At 34.7% G+C, this 17,318-nt stretch overlaps 2 protein-coding genes and 1 long non-coding RNA gene across 3 annotated transcripts; 2 read left to right on the top strand and 1 right to left on the bottom strand.

Moving 5' to 3' along the window:
- Positions 1–1,930: 1,930 nt before the first annotated feature.
- On the top strand, positions 1,931–4,847 carry LOC109191803 (sugar carrier protein A-like). The gene is made up of 4 exons (XM_019342479.1): positions 1,931–2,275; positions 2,900–3,219; positions 3,421–4,047; positions 4,242–4,847. Exons 1-4 carry the CDS (start codon positions 2,137–2,139, stop codon positions 4,656–4,658), a joined length of 1,503 nt encoding a protein of 500 aa, XP_019198024.1. The 5' UTR covers positions 1,931–2,136; the 3' UTR covers positions 4,659–4,847.
- Positions 4,848–6,360: 1,513 nt separating this feature from the next.
- Positions 6,361–7,552, bottom strand: LOC109191804. Its single transcript, XM_019342480.1, has 2 exons — positions 7,430–7,552; positions 6,361–7,333 (listed from the first exon to the last, which is right to left on the bottom strand). Exons 1-2 carry the CDS (start codon positions 7,488–7,490, stop codon positions 6,840–6,842), a joined length of 555 nt encoding a protein of 184 aa, XP_019198025.1. The 5' UTR covers positions 7,491–7,552; the 3' UTR covers positions 6,361–6,839.
- A 4,645-nt stretch (positions 7,553–12,197) lies between these two features.
- On the top strand, positions 12,198–12,685 carry LOC109191805. Its single transcript, XR_002055981.1, has 2 exons — positions 12,198–12,302; positions 12,437–12,685. It is a non-coding gene; the product is annotated as an uncharacterized LOC109191805 (long non-coding RNA).
- The last annotated feature ends 4,633 nt before the right edge of the window (positions 12,686–17,318 follow it).

The raw sequence follows: 17,318 nt of genomic DNA, 5'->3' as shown, positions 1-17,318 counted from the left end.
ATATGTTATTAAAAATTTTATGTTATCTTGTCAAGGTCTTAATTGCAGGGATATTTTCAACCTTAATCAAGAAAAAATTATCTCGAAGTTTTAAAAAAAAATTTAAAGTTAATAAAAGTAAATCTCTATATATATTAAAGTAAAAAAAATTTTAAGTTAATAAAAGTAAATCTCTATCTATATATATATTAAAGCAAAATCTCTATCTCTATTCTATATTCTCTATATATATTAATGTAAAATGATGGCCAAAAAATTTTTCCTCCAAAATGTGAAAGCATTTATTGTATTCACATTAATTAATTTTTATTATATATCAATTCTTATTTTAATTACAAATATCTATATTTATATCTATATATATCTATCTATCATATTCTATTCTATCTATCAATATATAATAATAATAATAATAATAATAATAATAATAATAATAATAATAATAATAATAATAATAATAATCTCTATCTCTATTAAAGCAAAATGATGGCCAAAAATTTTTTCTCTCTAAAGTGTGAAATCATTTATTGTATTTACATGAATTCATTTTTATTATATATCAATTATTGTATTTACATGAATTCATTTTTATTATATATCAATTCTTATTTTAATCACAAATATCCGTATCTATATTGTAACGTTTTATCCGTTACTATTATTATAACATTAGGATAAGTTATGATAATATTTAGTATTTGATGTAGGATAAGTTATGATAATATTCAGTATTTGATGTGTGGTGCAACACTAATAACCTAATAGCTAGACTATCATTATGATTAAGAGTCTGGTTAGGGTTTAGGAGACCTATGGCCAGTGGTTATATAAGGCCACTAGTCCTCTCACTGCTCACATTACATTCTTCCAAAGGCTGAACCCCAACCCTAAGGGCTGCTCACATTACATACCTCATACATCATCTAGAGAGACCGTGAAAGATAAAATACTCGTTATCTCTGCAGCAACCGGATCGCTCAACGGCCATATATATCTATCTATATTCTATATATCTATATATCTAATAATAATAATAATATTATTATTATTATTATTATTATTATTATTATTATTATTATTATTATTATTATTATTATTATTATTATTATTATTATTATTATTACCTTATTTACTTTATTTTCCTTACTACTATATAATACTTACCAATAATAATAATAATAATAATAATAATAATAATACGCAAAATAAGTACTCACTTTAATAATACTAATTATTCTTATTAAACCTCTCAATAATTCGGACAATCTTAAACTTTGCAATCTGAACTTCTGAAGGATGCAAATAAATCATAATTTACACCAACTACGAGCCGCAACAACATCTTTTTACATTAAAAAAAAAAAGTCATCTTATTTTTTAATATATGTAATTAAATACTAAATATGAATAAATAAATAAATAAATACGGAATTATATAAATAAATAAATAATGAATATAAACATCAGTATATTGTTTTTATTTTATTTTATTATTAAGTATGTTAATATTTACAATTTATTATATATGTTAATATTTAAGTAACATTGGTGAGTGTTTTTTTTTAGTTAAATTGATTGATTTGATTTTTTGCATTGTTATGGTTTAATTTCAATATGTTAGAGATATAAATGTCCAACCTTCTAATGTAAATAAAATAACTCTTCAATTAGTTTACAATAATTAAACAAATACAGTTTACAAATGAAAGAGTGTACAAATACAGAAGAGTGTACGTTTATCCCAATGTGAAGTCATTGAAAACATCAGTATATTGTTTTTATTTTATTATTAAGTATTATATATGTTACTATTTAAGTAATATTACTTAACATAAGTCATATCCGTGCACCGCACAAGTACAATACTAGTTAAATATAATAATAGAATAAGGAATTAAGTATATTAAAGGTCAATTTCAGATCACCTGTATCCATTAAAGATGATGATTGAATGAATGCATATATGAATGAGTGAGGGAATTCGAAGATATAGATATATATACTATATCCCCACCAAATTTGTTCATTTCATGAATTGGGCCTGGGAAGTGCCTACTACTTCAGTTCTAAAATTCAACGGAAACCGCACTCAGAAAGAGTTGAGATAAGGAAAGGAGAGAGAAGATAGAATTGGAGATGGCAGGAGGAGGAGGATCAATTGCAGAAACTGGGGTGAACAAAGAGTACCAAGGAAGGGTGACACCCTATGTCATCATAGCCTGTTTAGTTGCTGCTATTGGAGGCTCACTATTTGGTTATGACATTGGAGTTTCAGGTGATTCTTGATTCTTCCACTTTCATAAAATACTCATGAAAACAACACCAGTCACTGGCATGAACAACCAACCTGGGATTGGGAGAATATTCTACCTCTTCTTCACTTTTCTCTTCTTTATACCCCCCCCCCCCCCCCCCCCCCCCAAGGTATGTTAGAAAAGTATCATTTCCAGAGTCAACGACAAGGACTGACTGGAAGGCTGCTTAAGCGACTTACAAATTATCTCTTCTAGCGACTCTTGGGCAAGAGTTCTTGGGATTTAAGATTAGTCTGGCCTAAGCTGGAAACATAATGTATAAAAAAAATAATAATAATAAATAAAATAAAAAAATGCATCAATTCTCTTTATTCCTTTGGGTGTGGATTCAGGACTCAGGAGCAAAAATGATTCAGACAAACTCAATAAACAGAAACAAAATTACTACCAGCAGCCACTTCAGGCCAAAGATCAGAACTAAAAGGTCCCCAACTGAAAAAGGCATGCCAGATTATAGCAATACACATAAATTGTGGGTTAGGACTAAGTAGTTGTGGCAGAAACAGAAGTTCGGATGCATTTAGAAAGAATTTGTTTCCCTATGTGACTAAAATTTTTCCTTCATTTCTTCGAATGCATAACAGGGGGAGTGACATCAATGGATGAATTTCTTGAGCGGTTCTTCCGCGCAGTGTATGAAAAAAAGAAGCATGCACATGAAGACAACTACTGCAAATATGACAGCCAAAGTCTTTCAGCGTTTACCTCATCTTTATATTTAGCTGGTTTAGTCACATCTCTGGTTGCATCGCGCATCACAAGGAGCCATGGACGTCGCATGAGTATAATATGCGGTGGTATCAGTTTTCTTGTTGGAGCTGCTCTCAACGCCTCAGCTGTCAACCTGGCCATGCTTCTTTTAGGCAGAATTATGCTTGGTGTAGGCATTGGCTTTGGTAACCAGGTTAGCAATTTCATGTGTTGTCCCAGAATACAACTTTATTTTTTATCAGAGATAGGAACCTGCAATCTCAAGGAATGCTTGACAAAAAGGTGAAAAGATAATAATTAAACAAGATGAAAAGAAATTTAGGACAATGCAGACAATTTATAGCATTAGATTTTCTGAGGCAAGTGTATTAACTCTCTGTTGGTTTTCTTGAAGGCGGTCCCATTATATTTGTCAGAGATGGCACCAGCCCATATTAGAGGAGCCTTGAACATGCTGTTTCAATTAGCAACAACACTCGGGATCTTCACAGCAAACATGATCAACTATGGAACAAGCAAGCTTCATCCTTGGGGATGGAGGCTTTCATTAGGCCTTGCTGCACTGCCAGCTTTGTTGATGACCGTGGGGGGAATACTTCTTCCTGAGACACCAAACAGCTTAATTGAACAGGGGAAAAGAGAGAAAGGGAAAGGAGTTTTGCAAAAAATAAGAGGGACTGAGAATGTGGATGCAGAGTATGAAGACATGATTGAGGCAAGTGACTTGGCAAGGTCAATTCACCATCCATTCAGAAACATTCTGCAGAGGAGAAACCGGCCTCAACTCATCATGGCAATCTTCATGCCAACATTCCAGATACTTACGGGAATAAATATTATACTCTTCTATGCTCCAGTGTTGTTCCAGAGTATGGGATTCAAAGGAACTGCAGCCCTCTACTCGTCTGCTTTGACTGGAGCTGTTCTTGTTTCATCTACAGTGGTTTCCATGGCTACAGTTGATAGTTGGGGCCGAAGAGTTTTGCTCATTGCTGGCGGAATCCAAATGATCGTCTGCCAGGTAAAAGAGATGGTGGTAATTAGAACACACTTAAATAAATAAATCCAGATACTCAAAAACTTCCTATAACATGTGATGTTGCAACACTGTTAAAATCTACAGAAAGGAAATGAACAACTGAATCAACAAAATTAGTATATTTTCTTCAACGTGAACTGTTGCTGATACAGAAACGGCAATGCCTACAATTACAGGTTATCGCTGCCATAATTCTAGGCCTGAAATTCGGAGATGACAAGGTGCTTTCAAAAGGCTATTCAATCTTAGTGGTGGTTGTTATCTGCCTCTTTGTCGCGGCCTTTGGGTGGTCTTGGGGTCCTTTAGGATGGACAGTGCCAAGTGAAATTTTCCCACTGGAGACGCGATCTGCTGGCCAAAGCATCACAGTGGCTGTGAATCTCTTCTTCACTTTTGCAATAGCACAATCTTTCCTCTCACTTCTGTGTGCTCTCAAATTCGGGATTTTCCTACTCTTTGCTGGCTTTATCACCATCATGACAATTTTTGTCTATCTTTTTCTACCTGAAACAAAGGGAGTTCCTATTGAAGAGATGATGCAGCTGTGGCAGAAGCACTGGTTCTGGAAGAAAATTGTTTCTGGTATCCGTTGACTGTCACCACCGTTAGCTAGAGAAAAGTTGCTAACTTCTTTTTCTGCAAGTCTTTGTAACTTAAGAGTACAGAGAAATTCAGGTAAATGTATTGAATTGAACAAAATCTTAACCAACCAATACTTTGAGAATTAAGCATGCATCACAATTTAATACAACATAAATCTGAGTCAAGAAGTTTGTTTTTCCTAATGTATGTTTATGCATTTCACTCAATCATGATATACCAAAGTTCACAAAGTTTAAATGCATCTAATTAAAAAAAAATGCATTATAATAAAAGATTTCCTCATGGCCTTCTGTGGGAATGCTGATGGACAACGAAAACAAGGCCAATACACAGACCAAAGACAATGATACTTTTAATAAGTAGTCAAGAACAGATCCAAAGTTAACAGACACATGATCACATCTACTCTAACAGTGCTCAGGTAATAAGCGCGTCTTCGCTGGACAAATTCCAGTCTACAAAGTTTTATGTTAATCATTCTCTGAGTCTTGGCTACCATGAATCTCTATTTCTATCACATGAGAAACAAATCACAGATGCGCAATAATTTTGGGGCTAAAATTCAGCAACTATATGGAACTTTAAAGAGCTTCCCAGTTTGGTATGGACTATGGAGTAGTCTCTAAATTTGTTGCTGTTTCTCTTTTAATGGACATAATGCCATCTTGGATGATAGTGACAAGTTAGTTATTTTGGCTGTAAACCTCTCTCCACTTCACAAAACAAAGAATCATTCCTTTCCTACCGGCTACCTCTGTGCATCCAGGTTCTGGATTTCCTCTTCTTCGTTGGATGGATTACGATTCCAAAAGTCTTCATCTACCTGTTCCACCTGAAACTAAACACATCCCTGTTGAAGAGATTATGTTGTGGAAAAAACATCCATTCTGGGAGAACAGTACCAGCTATCCTGAAGCTAATGAAAATAGCAGCAGCATAGGCAAGAAAATGATTAAGTTACAGGGTTACACATGCAAGTAGAAACTCAAACAATACAAAGGGCATAATGAATGAAGTGATTATACCTATGTGCATCCTCAACACTGAACCAGATCGATCATTCAAGAATGAACTTATAAATAAAAAGTATAACACAAATACTGCTCAGAGTAATGCACAGTAATCATCTCTATCATACTCAGAGGACCAATAATGAGCAGAATTCATCAAAAGGACCAATAATGAGCAGAATTCATCAAAGAATTGATTCTTGTTTTATGTCATATGCATCAGACATAAAACTCACATCTCCTTTTACGATAAGGCAACAACAGTTCCAGAATTGTTGACCAAATAAAGTGAAAATTAAATCCCATAAAAGCCAGAAGAAAAGAAAGACAATCAATTCCCAATACAGTATGAAAACTGTACAAAAACATGTTTCAAGCAGTGGCACACATTTCATTTTTGGTTCAGAGGAAATGTCACATCTTTATTAACCTACAGATACGTGAACCAAAAAAGATAAAGCAGGAATGCAAAAGCTCATCAACCAGAAATATTTTCCCCTCCCATCGTCCAAATTAAAATCAAAACCTCCAAAAGATAGTTGTAATCAAACAACTTTGCTCGGATATATATAAACTACACTCATTCAGGAAACACAACATAGTACTAACAAATAAAAAGAAGCACAAGCACAAGCCAGACCAAATTACTCAGAACTTCAAAAGTAAACATATGGCACTCCTGTAGTCCACAAAACCATAAACCTCTTATTGCATTAAACTCAAAAATTACATTTACAAACAAAATGATAAAATCAAAGAATAGAGAACTGAATAGCTAACTTCCTTATCAGGTTTCCTCCACATATTCACGGTACCTGCTCATCCTACAAAACCCAATACTTGCATTTGGAGATATCAAAAGACAATCTGAATTTCTTATGGAGTCCTGCATTACCTATTCACTGAGAATACACATTCTATATCAGGCATACAAAAGCTGCAAAACTCCCACAAAGGACAAGATAAACCATTTATGGTTTTCTTTTCCTTCAATTTCAAGTTCTCAACCCTTTATTTGCTTGCTTGCTTGCTTGCTTGCTGAAAAACATTAGGAAGCAAGAGAAAGCAATACAATCCGAACAGCTTGGCTTGCCAGATATCTCCAATTGTTCATTCATATTCATTCCCAATTGTCTTAAAGTGCCAAGAATTTACTCCAAATCAACGCAAGTGGCAGGTAGCTGCACCAGTTTTCTTCACTTTCGTCCCAAAGAATTTCGGAATAGGCAGAGAACTGGGCAGAGGTGAAACCAAAAACGCAGACAAATCCGGCAACTTAATTTCCTTATGCACGGTCTCCGGCTCCGGTCCCAGCCGTTGAGTCGAACAGAGAACCAGCATTTCCTCCGCATTCCAGTAAACGCCGCCTGATCCAGGAGAAGATTCGCGCGAAGACGTCGTCGTCGTTGTGTCCGAACTCGGAGACGGCAATTGCTCCCCGCGTTTAAGGATCTTAACCTGGCCCATGACGAGGTTTTTAGCTGGAGAACCGGGCCCCAAAGCCGAAGCGCCTTCCGGCCGGAGATTGGCTCTTGAATGATTTCGGGAATTAGGTGGATTCATGCCGGCGGGGCTCCTTTTGCGGCGGCGCGATCCAGAAAAGTTAGGGCTACAGCACAAGTTCTGGCTCTGCCACTTAACATCGTGCGACTGGGGAATCCAATTCGGGTTGAGGCTCCGGTAGGCTGCATAATGTGAATGCGGAATCCGATTCTGGTCCGGATATGGGTTCCGGCGCATGACGTAGTGGCACTGGGGAATCCAATTCTCAGATTGAGCGTGGAAAATGGCGCCCATGGCTCCATAAAGCATATATCAGAACAGAACTCTCAGTATGTATGGCTTAACGAGATAGAGACATGTGCAGGGAGTTCTATAATGAGAAAATAGCATATATTTTTTTTCCCAAACTATATATTTATAGCACTTGAATATTTCTCCAGAATTATTCAATACGCAGTTTTTTCATTTGATACCTTTAAAATAAATATTCTTTTTTGAATGCTCTGACTCTATTACATTATAGTATCTGTTTAACAAATTATAATCACGATTTGGTTCAAACAGAACAGACACTATAGCAACCAAACTGAAATATTATGATTACAATTTAGAATCGAAACTTGATATTTAGAGTTTATTAAAATCACAAACTGGACCGGGCGGTTCATGTTTCGAACTGAAAAAAAATACATTTATTGTTGAATTTAGAGTATTTTAAAAATAAGAAATAAAATTTTAAATTAAAGTTTGAACTAGCAGTTCAAACTGGATCCAGAACCGTGAACCGGCGGTTCAAAATCAAAACCAAATCGCGGTCATATATACTTATATGTGAGATTCAGAATAAATGTAAAAAAGAACATACACTATTTGTAAATATTATAATTCTAATTTTAAACTAATGCTTGTAGTTGTTCTAATTCGAACCGACGATTCACGGTTCAGATCCAATTTTTTCGATTCATGGTTTTAATAAACTGAAATCCAAATATTGGGTTCTGGATATGAATCATAACCGAAAACTTTCAATTCGATTGCTATAGTGTCCGGTTTAGTTCGAACCGAACTGTGATCATCCCTACGTATAAGCAATAAATTGTTGGTGATGAAAAAATAAAGAGTAAATACCCAAAATGGTCCCTCGACTATAGCTAAATTCACAAATTGGTCTTCGACTTTCAATTTTAACCAATTATGTCCTTAACTTTGTAATTTTAACACAATTTGGTCCTCTGTCTATTTGACCGTTTGTTGACTGCGATTTTTGAGGATATATATGTAATTTCATGGTCCATCGTCGGTTTTTTAAGGGGTTCTGGTTGCATTTCTAGACTGCATTGTTACATTTGAATCCACTGCCGAAAGCAATCTACCAAATCCGGTCGCCTTTCTTCATCCTCCCTTTGGATTAAATGTAGTTGAGTTCGTACCAGAGCGAAGAAGACGACATGTTTCCGAACCAGTGCAACGTCATCCTAGAGGCCTCCACGTGCTCCGACGGGAGCTAAAGGTTCTTCTGGAGATCGTCGATCACAGTCAACAAACGATCAAATAGATGGAGGACCAAATCGTGTCAAAATAACAAAGTTAAGGACTTAATTGGTTGAAATTGAAAGTCGATGACCAATTTGTGAATTTAGCTATAGTCGAGGGACCATTTTAGGTATTTACTCAAAAATAAATAAAATGTTTACTTTAAGGATAAAAATGTCAATTTAATATACTAGAAGAAAAAATCTGTTACTTCTAAAATAATTGAGGGAGCTAATATGCTTACATGAATAATTAAAGGAAAAAATGTACTATAAAGTATAAACATATAATTCAGGGCTAAAAAGTGACATTTTCCCGAATTTGAATGAAGAATTGTATAGTAGTGCATAAGAAGTAGTAAGGAAAAAGATAGAAGAAAGCTGAGGAAGAACGTAAGTTTCAATAATGTGTAATGGTTATTTACTTCCATGCATTCCAAGATTTTAAATGAATGATATAATATGTAATGATTTTGTATGCTAGTGAAAATCATTTATATTTTTGCATGCAGTTTTAATTATTTAGTTGTATTTGGAATTTCAAAATTTCCAAACTCAAATTATGCGCTAAAAATTACAATGACATCAAAATTAAAAAATTTGAATTTTCAAATCAGCCATAAAAATAAGAATTAATTCTACCAGAGGTCCTTTGTCTTGAATGACAATTCTAAATTTAGTTTCAGACTATCATTTTTGTCATTTAACATCTCATACTATTATTTTTTAGACGCTTTTAGTCATTTTCATGACTTTTCTATTTTTAGTAAGGGCATTTTTGTCTAATCATATTTTTCTTTTGTTATTTTTCCTATTTCAACAGGTTTAATTGGTTTATGACTTTACTAAAAATCGGTTGAAAATTTTGGTTACTAAAAATCAGAGGTTACATAAAGTTCTAAACCAATTAAACCAACAAAAATATGAAAAGACAAAATTGCCCTTACTAAAAATAGAAAAAGTTATGAGAATGACTAAAAGTGTCCAAAAAATAATAGTCTAGGATGTTAAATGGCAAAAACGATAGTCTGAGACTAGATTTGGAATTACCACCAAAGACAATGGGACCTTTGGTATAATTAACTCTAAAAATAAGTATATAGGTTTTAGCATCATAAAAAAAATGGGAAAATTATTAGGAACAAGTGTTAGATAGATGTTGATGATACCAAACTTAGTTAAGGAATTTAGGTCCCCAATTATTTCTCATTTTCTAGACTTAAAAATTTCTCACTGTAAATTCGAAAGGTCAACTTTATAAACGAACTCTATTAATCAGAAAGTAAACTCAATCTAAAAAGTAACCTCAGGATAGTTAAGTTTCAAATGTTTGTGAACAGTAATCTTTGAAAGGTCAATCTTTGAAAAGTCAAGATCGAGATGATGAAGTCCGAGAAGTAGAAGACTTGAAGTGATTCGAAGAGTTGAAGACATGAAGGTTAAGAGGTCGAAAAGTGGAAGGGTCAACATTATCGGAAAAGTTAAGTGACCGGAAAGTAAAACTACTTGAATTCTTTGTTATTTCTGAAGGTAGTAAGAGTTACTTTTTGTAAAGTCAAGTCCGAAAGCTAGGTCGCTAAGGTATAACACGGAAAGTAAATCTCTGAAAAGTAAAAGACTTACGTTACATAAATAACATTGGACATTCTCTAACCGAATAGTGATCAACCTAAAAAATGCATGTCAAGCAAGAAGAATGTTACCAATGTTTCAAAATTCTTAGGTACATATTCCAAGAAGGATTTCCATAAATGGCCAAGGCAAAACGTTCAATTCAGAAAGCAAGGCATCAGGAGTAAAAGTAATGCAACAGCTAGAAGTTTGACAAAAACAACCAACCTTAAAACCCACTAGTCATTGCACGAAGAATAAAAGGCTATTTGAATCTTGTTCCCTCCAACGGATAAATTTAAGATGGGTCTATAAACACATCCATTCAAATATGAATGAGGTGATGGTCTTTGAGAAAATTTCACGTGTGCAAACAAGCATTTCAAGCAATCTAGCTATTTGACTAGTGAGAGAGAGAAACTCAAAACTAAATTTCTACGTATTAAAGAGCAAGACAAGTCAACAGTTGGAGATTCGAACTACTTTGGTGTTCAAACCAACTTGTCCTTTACTTTGGAAAGTAGAAAGAAGCGCAGTAGCAAGGGTTGTCTTGTGAAAAACCTGAGACTTGAAGTCGGCTTTGTGATCAAGGCTAAAGTGGCTTATATTGTATAGTGAAATCCTCTTACAGGGTGTTTGGTTGGGAGGAATGAATTAGGAATGAAAGGAATTGCAATTCGGTGGGAAAAGAATAAGGTAGGAATCATGTAGGAATTCAAATTACATTGTTTGGTAGGAGGAATAGAATTATTGGGAATGAGAAGGAAAAAAATGGTATAAAGACTAAAATGTCCTTGTGTAATAAGAAGAATAACAATCATCAAGGATATTTTTGCCATTTCATCTATTTTTTTCCTTTCCCAAAAGCATTGAATTGCAATTCATGGGGGTACCCCATGAATTGCAATTCAACAGAAGGAGGGAATTGCAATTCCCTCTAACCAAACACTGTAACTTGTCTTGCAATGGCACCTCCTTAGGACGTACTTGTATTGTTCCCTGGCGGACAATTCCTTATCAACATTGGTTGGCCAACGCAATCCAACTTGTTGCATTAACTGGCCAATGAAACGCCTGTTTTGAAACATAGCCACTAATTAAATAATTAGGTATGCATCCACAAAATCAAATTAATGATTAAGGTGACGATAAAACAACAATAACATTACCGTTTTTTTTTCACAAGTTCACCAGAAACCAACGCTAATTGCATCACCCGCTTGCCGCCTCTTGCCCGTCGGAGCTCCAACTACCACTGCATCTTGGTGTGGAGGGTAGAAGAGAAAAAAAGATTTAAATAGTTGGGAAAAAGTTTGGGGAAAGGATGAGAGATTAAGATATTGAGAAAGGATTTTGTGAGAAATATTCACTACAAGAAAAATCACGAATCGCGACGGAAAATCGCGATGGACTATATTCCGTCGCCATTTAGCGACCGAAATTGCGACCGAATACATTCCGTTGCAAAATGGCGATGGAAAAGGCGACAGAATTAAATTCTGTCGCGAATCTTGGCGCAAAGATAAATAAAGCCCGCGAAATATTGGCGGCAAAATATTCACGACCGAATTTACGATGGAATTAATTTCCGTCGCCCATTTTGCGACGGAAAAGGCGACCGATGTTCGTTCTGTCGCGAAATCGCGACGGAAATTGCGACCGACTTGTTTCCGTAATGAGGCAACAAAGATGCATTTTGAAGACCTGGAAAGGAGATATGGAAACCCCATCATTTTACTTAATCTAATAAAGATTAGTGTCTAAAGCTTATCTTAATTCTTATCGGTCGGTTATTGACCGTAACCGACTGATGCTCACCCCTAGTTGACGCTACAGTACTATGAAACCTATATGGTCTGTATTCACAAGTGTGTTGTTTGGTGCAGAACTGTAAAATTCACCATTCTGTGGTTGGACTTAGATCATGCATATCAGAGGGAGCAATTATACATTAATGATGGGAGCAGATTACTATGAGGTAATCATCCATGTAGATACCGAATGCATGTGCATTCCTGTTGGGCTAAAATTGGCTTTTGGGCAGGATGCGATATTTTATTAATTCATGATCTAATGGATATCATACTCTTGATTGTTTCAGATCATTAACAGTGAAAATGTTCAAGAAGCAGCTAGGGAAACTGAAGGATATTTCACTAAAAGTGGAATCGTCACAATCATCAAGGATGCATTGATTCCTAGTGGAACCATCATGTAGAAGTATTTGAAAATCATGTGTACATGATTACTGTAGTGTAGCCGTTAGAGAGACTAATGATGCATCTTGTTAAACCTTTTGTTTTAGTTTTGAAATTTTAAATAATAAAGCATTATTGTCATCTCTATGCTGCTTTTTTCCCAGCCTAAGGCGTTTAATTGCTATGATTGAGATACAGGAAAATAAGATATTTTAAAAACATTCATTACTATTTAAAAATCACAATTTTATTTTAAAATAATTCAAAAACGTGACGGAATTACGATGGAATATAAAATTTGCGACGGAATATTTGTTGCAAATGATGCGACGGAATATTTGTTGCAAATGATGCGACGGAATTACGACGGGAAACATTTTCGTTGCGAAATGGGCGACGGAAAAGATAATATGGTGACGGAATATTCGGTTCAGAAATAAAGACGGATTTGCAACGGAAACAGTTCCATTGCGAAATGGGCGACGGAATCGCGACGGAATTATTCCGTCGTCTATCAAAATACGACAAGGCGATAGACGACGGAATAAATTCCGTCGCGAAACGCGATTCGCGACGGAATATTGCCCATTCGCGACGGAAAAATTCCGTTGCGATTCGCGATTTTTCTTGTAGTGATTGTTGAAAGTGATGTATGGAGAAAGAATTGAGAATGTGAGAAGATGGTAGAAGACATGCGGAAGTGATAAAGAGGGGAGAAAGAAAATGTAGTGTTACTGCCGTTCATCTATCTCTCATTCATTTAATAAATTTACGCTATCCTTATCCCAGCAAATTTCTCTCACTTTTTAAAATGGGTCCTACTTTCACATCATTAAATTTACAAATTATCTACTGTTTGTTCTACATCCCTGCAATATTCTCTCACTTTCTAAAATGGTCTAACTTTCATATTATATTATAAATATAATAATAAAATAATATAATAGATAACTAAAGTACACAAATAATAATTTTTTTTTAAAAAGGTATACGCAACCTTTGTCAGTTTTAGCAAACTTTCTAATTAAGAAAGCTTTCTAGACACATGGCACGAAAATTAAAACCAAAAAAAAAAAAATGACACTTCAATGGCCATGTCATCTTGCAAGTGCTAACATTTTTGGGATGAGGATAGCTTTAGGAGCCAGCAATAAATGGTGGAGAGAGAAATGGTAGGGATACGACCTTTCTTTCTCCTCTATTGAAGTCAACATTGTAGTAGTATTTGTATATCGTTTTTTTTTTTTTTTTTTTTTTTTTTTTTTTTTTTTTTTGCATAGAAAGGTAGGTTGATTATATTTTTCTTGTAAACATACCAACAAAAAGATAACTACACACTTTAGTCTAACTTTGAATTTCAACACAAAATTATCTCTCCACTTTAGATTCCACACAAAAAAATCAAGGAGTCCATAATTTACCTATATCCCCTAAAAGATTTTAAAACGACCACAAGACAAAATTACTCCAATCAACCACTTACCAATTGTCCAATTCATTCCACGTGCCATCCTATATACCATGCAATTTGAAACCCTTTGAAAACTGCCCATATCTCATCTGTAACAGAACTACATGCACCAACAGTCAAACTACAATGGGAAGAAAATATACTTTCTTGACAAAAATGGGACATTTTTAAAATGTGGATTAAAATAGGAAAAGTGCGTTTCTGACATGTCCCACATGCATTTGAGCCTAATTTTTTTTCTCCGAAATAAACCTAAGACGCAGGTTTGGGCGCAAGGCTAGCACTGAGTCCAGGTGAGGTCAAAAAAATAAAAAAAAGTTAGGCTCAAACGCATGTGAGACCTGCGTTTCTAACAAGAAACGCATGTCCTAAACACTCTTTTCCTATTTTAGTCCACATTTTAAAAGTGTCATTTTTATCCCATTGTAGTCTTTGACCTGCATAAATTTCATAATTCAAAAACCCGCAGAATCTCAAATTAGGCCCCCATTACGTGTTATTTGGTCAATGCATGTAAATATAACATCCATTGGCATACCAGGACTATGTGGTCTAATGGTATTCGGGTTGGACTTCCATTTAGAAAATTATTATGAGTTCGAGCCTCAGTGGAGGCGTTATTGGTTCTTTATGTTTCAGTAAACATCCATTGGCATTTAGTTAAATCCATTTCGCTGGAGGTTTAATCTATTTCACCAATTTCATATTATATTGTATTTTGTGGATCACTTCCATATTCAGTGATGTTGGAAAATATTCGCAACGTCAACGCGTGGGTTGGAAACCTTTTAAGAAATACGGACACGACAGGTGTATGGCTAAAAGGAAATATGTGCTGTGTTATAATAACACTACCTTAAAAGCGTTATTTGACCGGTGACGGTGCAGTCAAATTTTCGGTACGCTTTCGACAGGCAACACAGAATAATCACGTTGAGCTTGTACCAGCTTTAACGTGGATGAACTTAACTTATTGCTTAGACTCAAGGATCTCTAGGATGCAGACAAAAGAGAGAATATGAGATTATCGTTTTTGTTGTGTCTTAACTCAAAGTGGGAGTAAGAATTTATATTGTTAATCCCCAACAAACTCCTTCATGTAGTCCACATGATCAGCGCCTATTAAGGAGAAATAGAGAATGAAGGAAGCAGTCAACTTTGACTAATCCGTAAAGGAATGAAGAAGCCTTATGTCTTGAATGTTTCCCAACAATCCCCACACGTTCAGAAAGAAGACTGAAATGAACAATGTCTGAGCAATACACAAAAGTTGATCTTAATGTTAGTGATTGAGATCTTGAACTAACACGTAGTGACATTGAGTAGTTTTCTTCCCAAGAGTGAAATATATATTGAACTTATTGGTTAGAAAAACTTTGAACTCAAATGCACACATCAACTCTCACGATTGCAGGTTCTACGAATGTCAAACTCTTTGACTTCTCAAGAATCCCTATCAAGTTTATCTCAATATAGACCTTAATCCTGGTAAAGTCTATCTCAACATAGAATTTTAACTCTGACCAATCTTATCGCATTATAGATTTTTATGTCTGTCAAGTCCATCTCAATGTAGACTTTTAACTCTATCAAGTCTATCTCAGTATAGACCACCTTTAAAGGCTTATAGAGTAGTTAAAGACATAAAACTGGTGTAAGTCTTTTCATGATTCTGTTTGACCACAGAAGTGGTGCCAAAACAGCACACAAACCAATTTTAGCTGTTCGAAGAGGATAAACATTCTTTGAGCCCACCTTTTGTAGTTTTTCCCATCAAGGGCAGTGATCTTGGATAGATCGGGTATGACAGAAGGTGTCATAATGCTGAAAGGTTGACTGTTGCTTGAATAACGCTTTCAACTGTTGGAAAATATTTGCAACGTCAACGCGCGAGCTGGAAACCTTTTAAGAAACACAGACACGGCGGGTATATGACTGAAAGGAAATCTGAATCGTGTTATAATAACACTACTTTAAAAGATTTCCAGTCCGCGCGTTAATGTTGCGAATATTTTTCAATAAGCCATCCGTTACAAATTATTATGTTTCTTCTCTAAGGGTGTGTTTGGAAACCTGGAAAATGAGTTCTGGAAATCATTTCCAAGTTTTCAGTGTTTGGATGTGCCTGGAAAATCAAGTCAACGGAAATCATTTTCCGTTGACTTTGGAAAATAGGCTTGTTTTGGAGGAAAATGACTTCCCCTTTTTTTGGGGGGAAGTCATTTTCCAACTTTTACACCAACATCACACCACCACCAACATCATCAACACCATACCACCATCACCACCACTATTGCCGCCGCCACCACCACTATACCCCCGCCACCATCACACCACCACCACAACCACCGTTGCCGCTACCACCACCATACCACCGCAACCACCATCACACCGCCGCCGCCGCCACCACCACGACCATACCACCGCAACCACCATCGCCACCACACCACCACCGTCATACCACCACCAATTATTATTATTATTATTATTATTATTATTATTATTATTATTATTATTATTATTATATAACGAATAACACCACCACCACCATAATATTTTTGATATATTAGGAGTATTAATTTTTTTTTTTTTGAAAAACTTAGCTATTTTTTATTATATTTAAAATTAATATTATATTAGTATACATGTTGTAATATTCTAAATAAAATAATTAAAATGTTTAATTATACAATTCTACTCATTTTCCAGAAAATGAACCAAACACAGAAAAACAATTTTCCATAATGCAACCAAACACTGGAAAGGAAAATGTTTTCCGGAAAATGACTCATTTTCCAGAAAACATTTTTCAGAAGTCATTTTCCTGCTTTCCAAACGGACCCTAAAGTAAATAAATGTAAATATGTTACTATTTTCTAATATATTCCTCCGTCACTAATCTCGTCTTTAATTCTATTGAAATTCCTATTGAAACACTTATATGTTTAAAATTTGGACTAAAATAAAATAAGTTAATATATATATATATATATATATATATATATATATATATATATATATATATATATATATATATATATATATATATAAACCCAATTGATCAAATAAATTAGATGTATTAAACTAATGTAAGTAATAACCAAAATAACTTAATCCAACTCCAATCCACTCAAATAATTTAATTGATATGCAAACCAATTAAAACATACAATCCAATAGGTTTTTGCTTCCCAAGTACATGTATGGCCCAATTCACTTGATAACATCAATTTGGACACTATAATTCTTCTGAACAAAATTCATTTTTCAATTCTGCTCCCTCTTGAATGCTACTGGCGCTTCATCTCATACGGTCAAGATTTAA

The sequence above is a fragment of the Ipomoea nil genome, unplaced genomic scaffold (assembly GCF_001879475.1).
Source record: "Ipomoea nil cultivar Tokyo-kokei standard unplaced genomic scaffold, Asagao_1.1 scaffold1720, whole genome shotgun sequence".
NCBI classification, from domain to species: Eukaryota; Viridiplantae; Streptophyta; class Magnoliopsida; order Solanales; family Convolvulaceae; genus Ipomoea; species Ipomoea nil.
The sequence above is the reverse complement of the archived record's forward strand: the minus strand, read 5'-3'. Positions and strand labels throughout refer to the sequence as shown.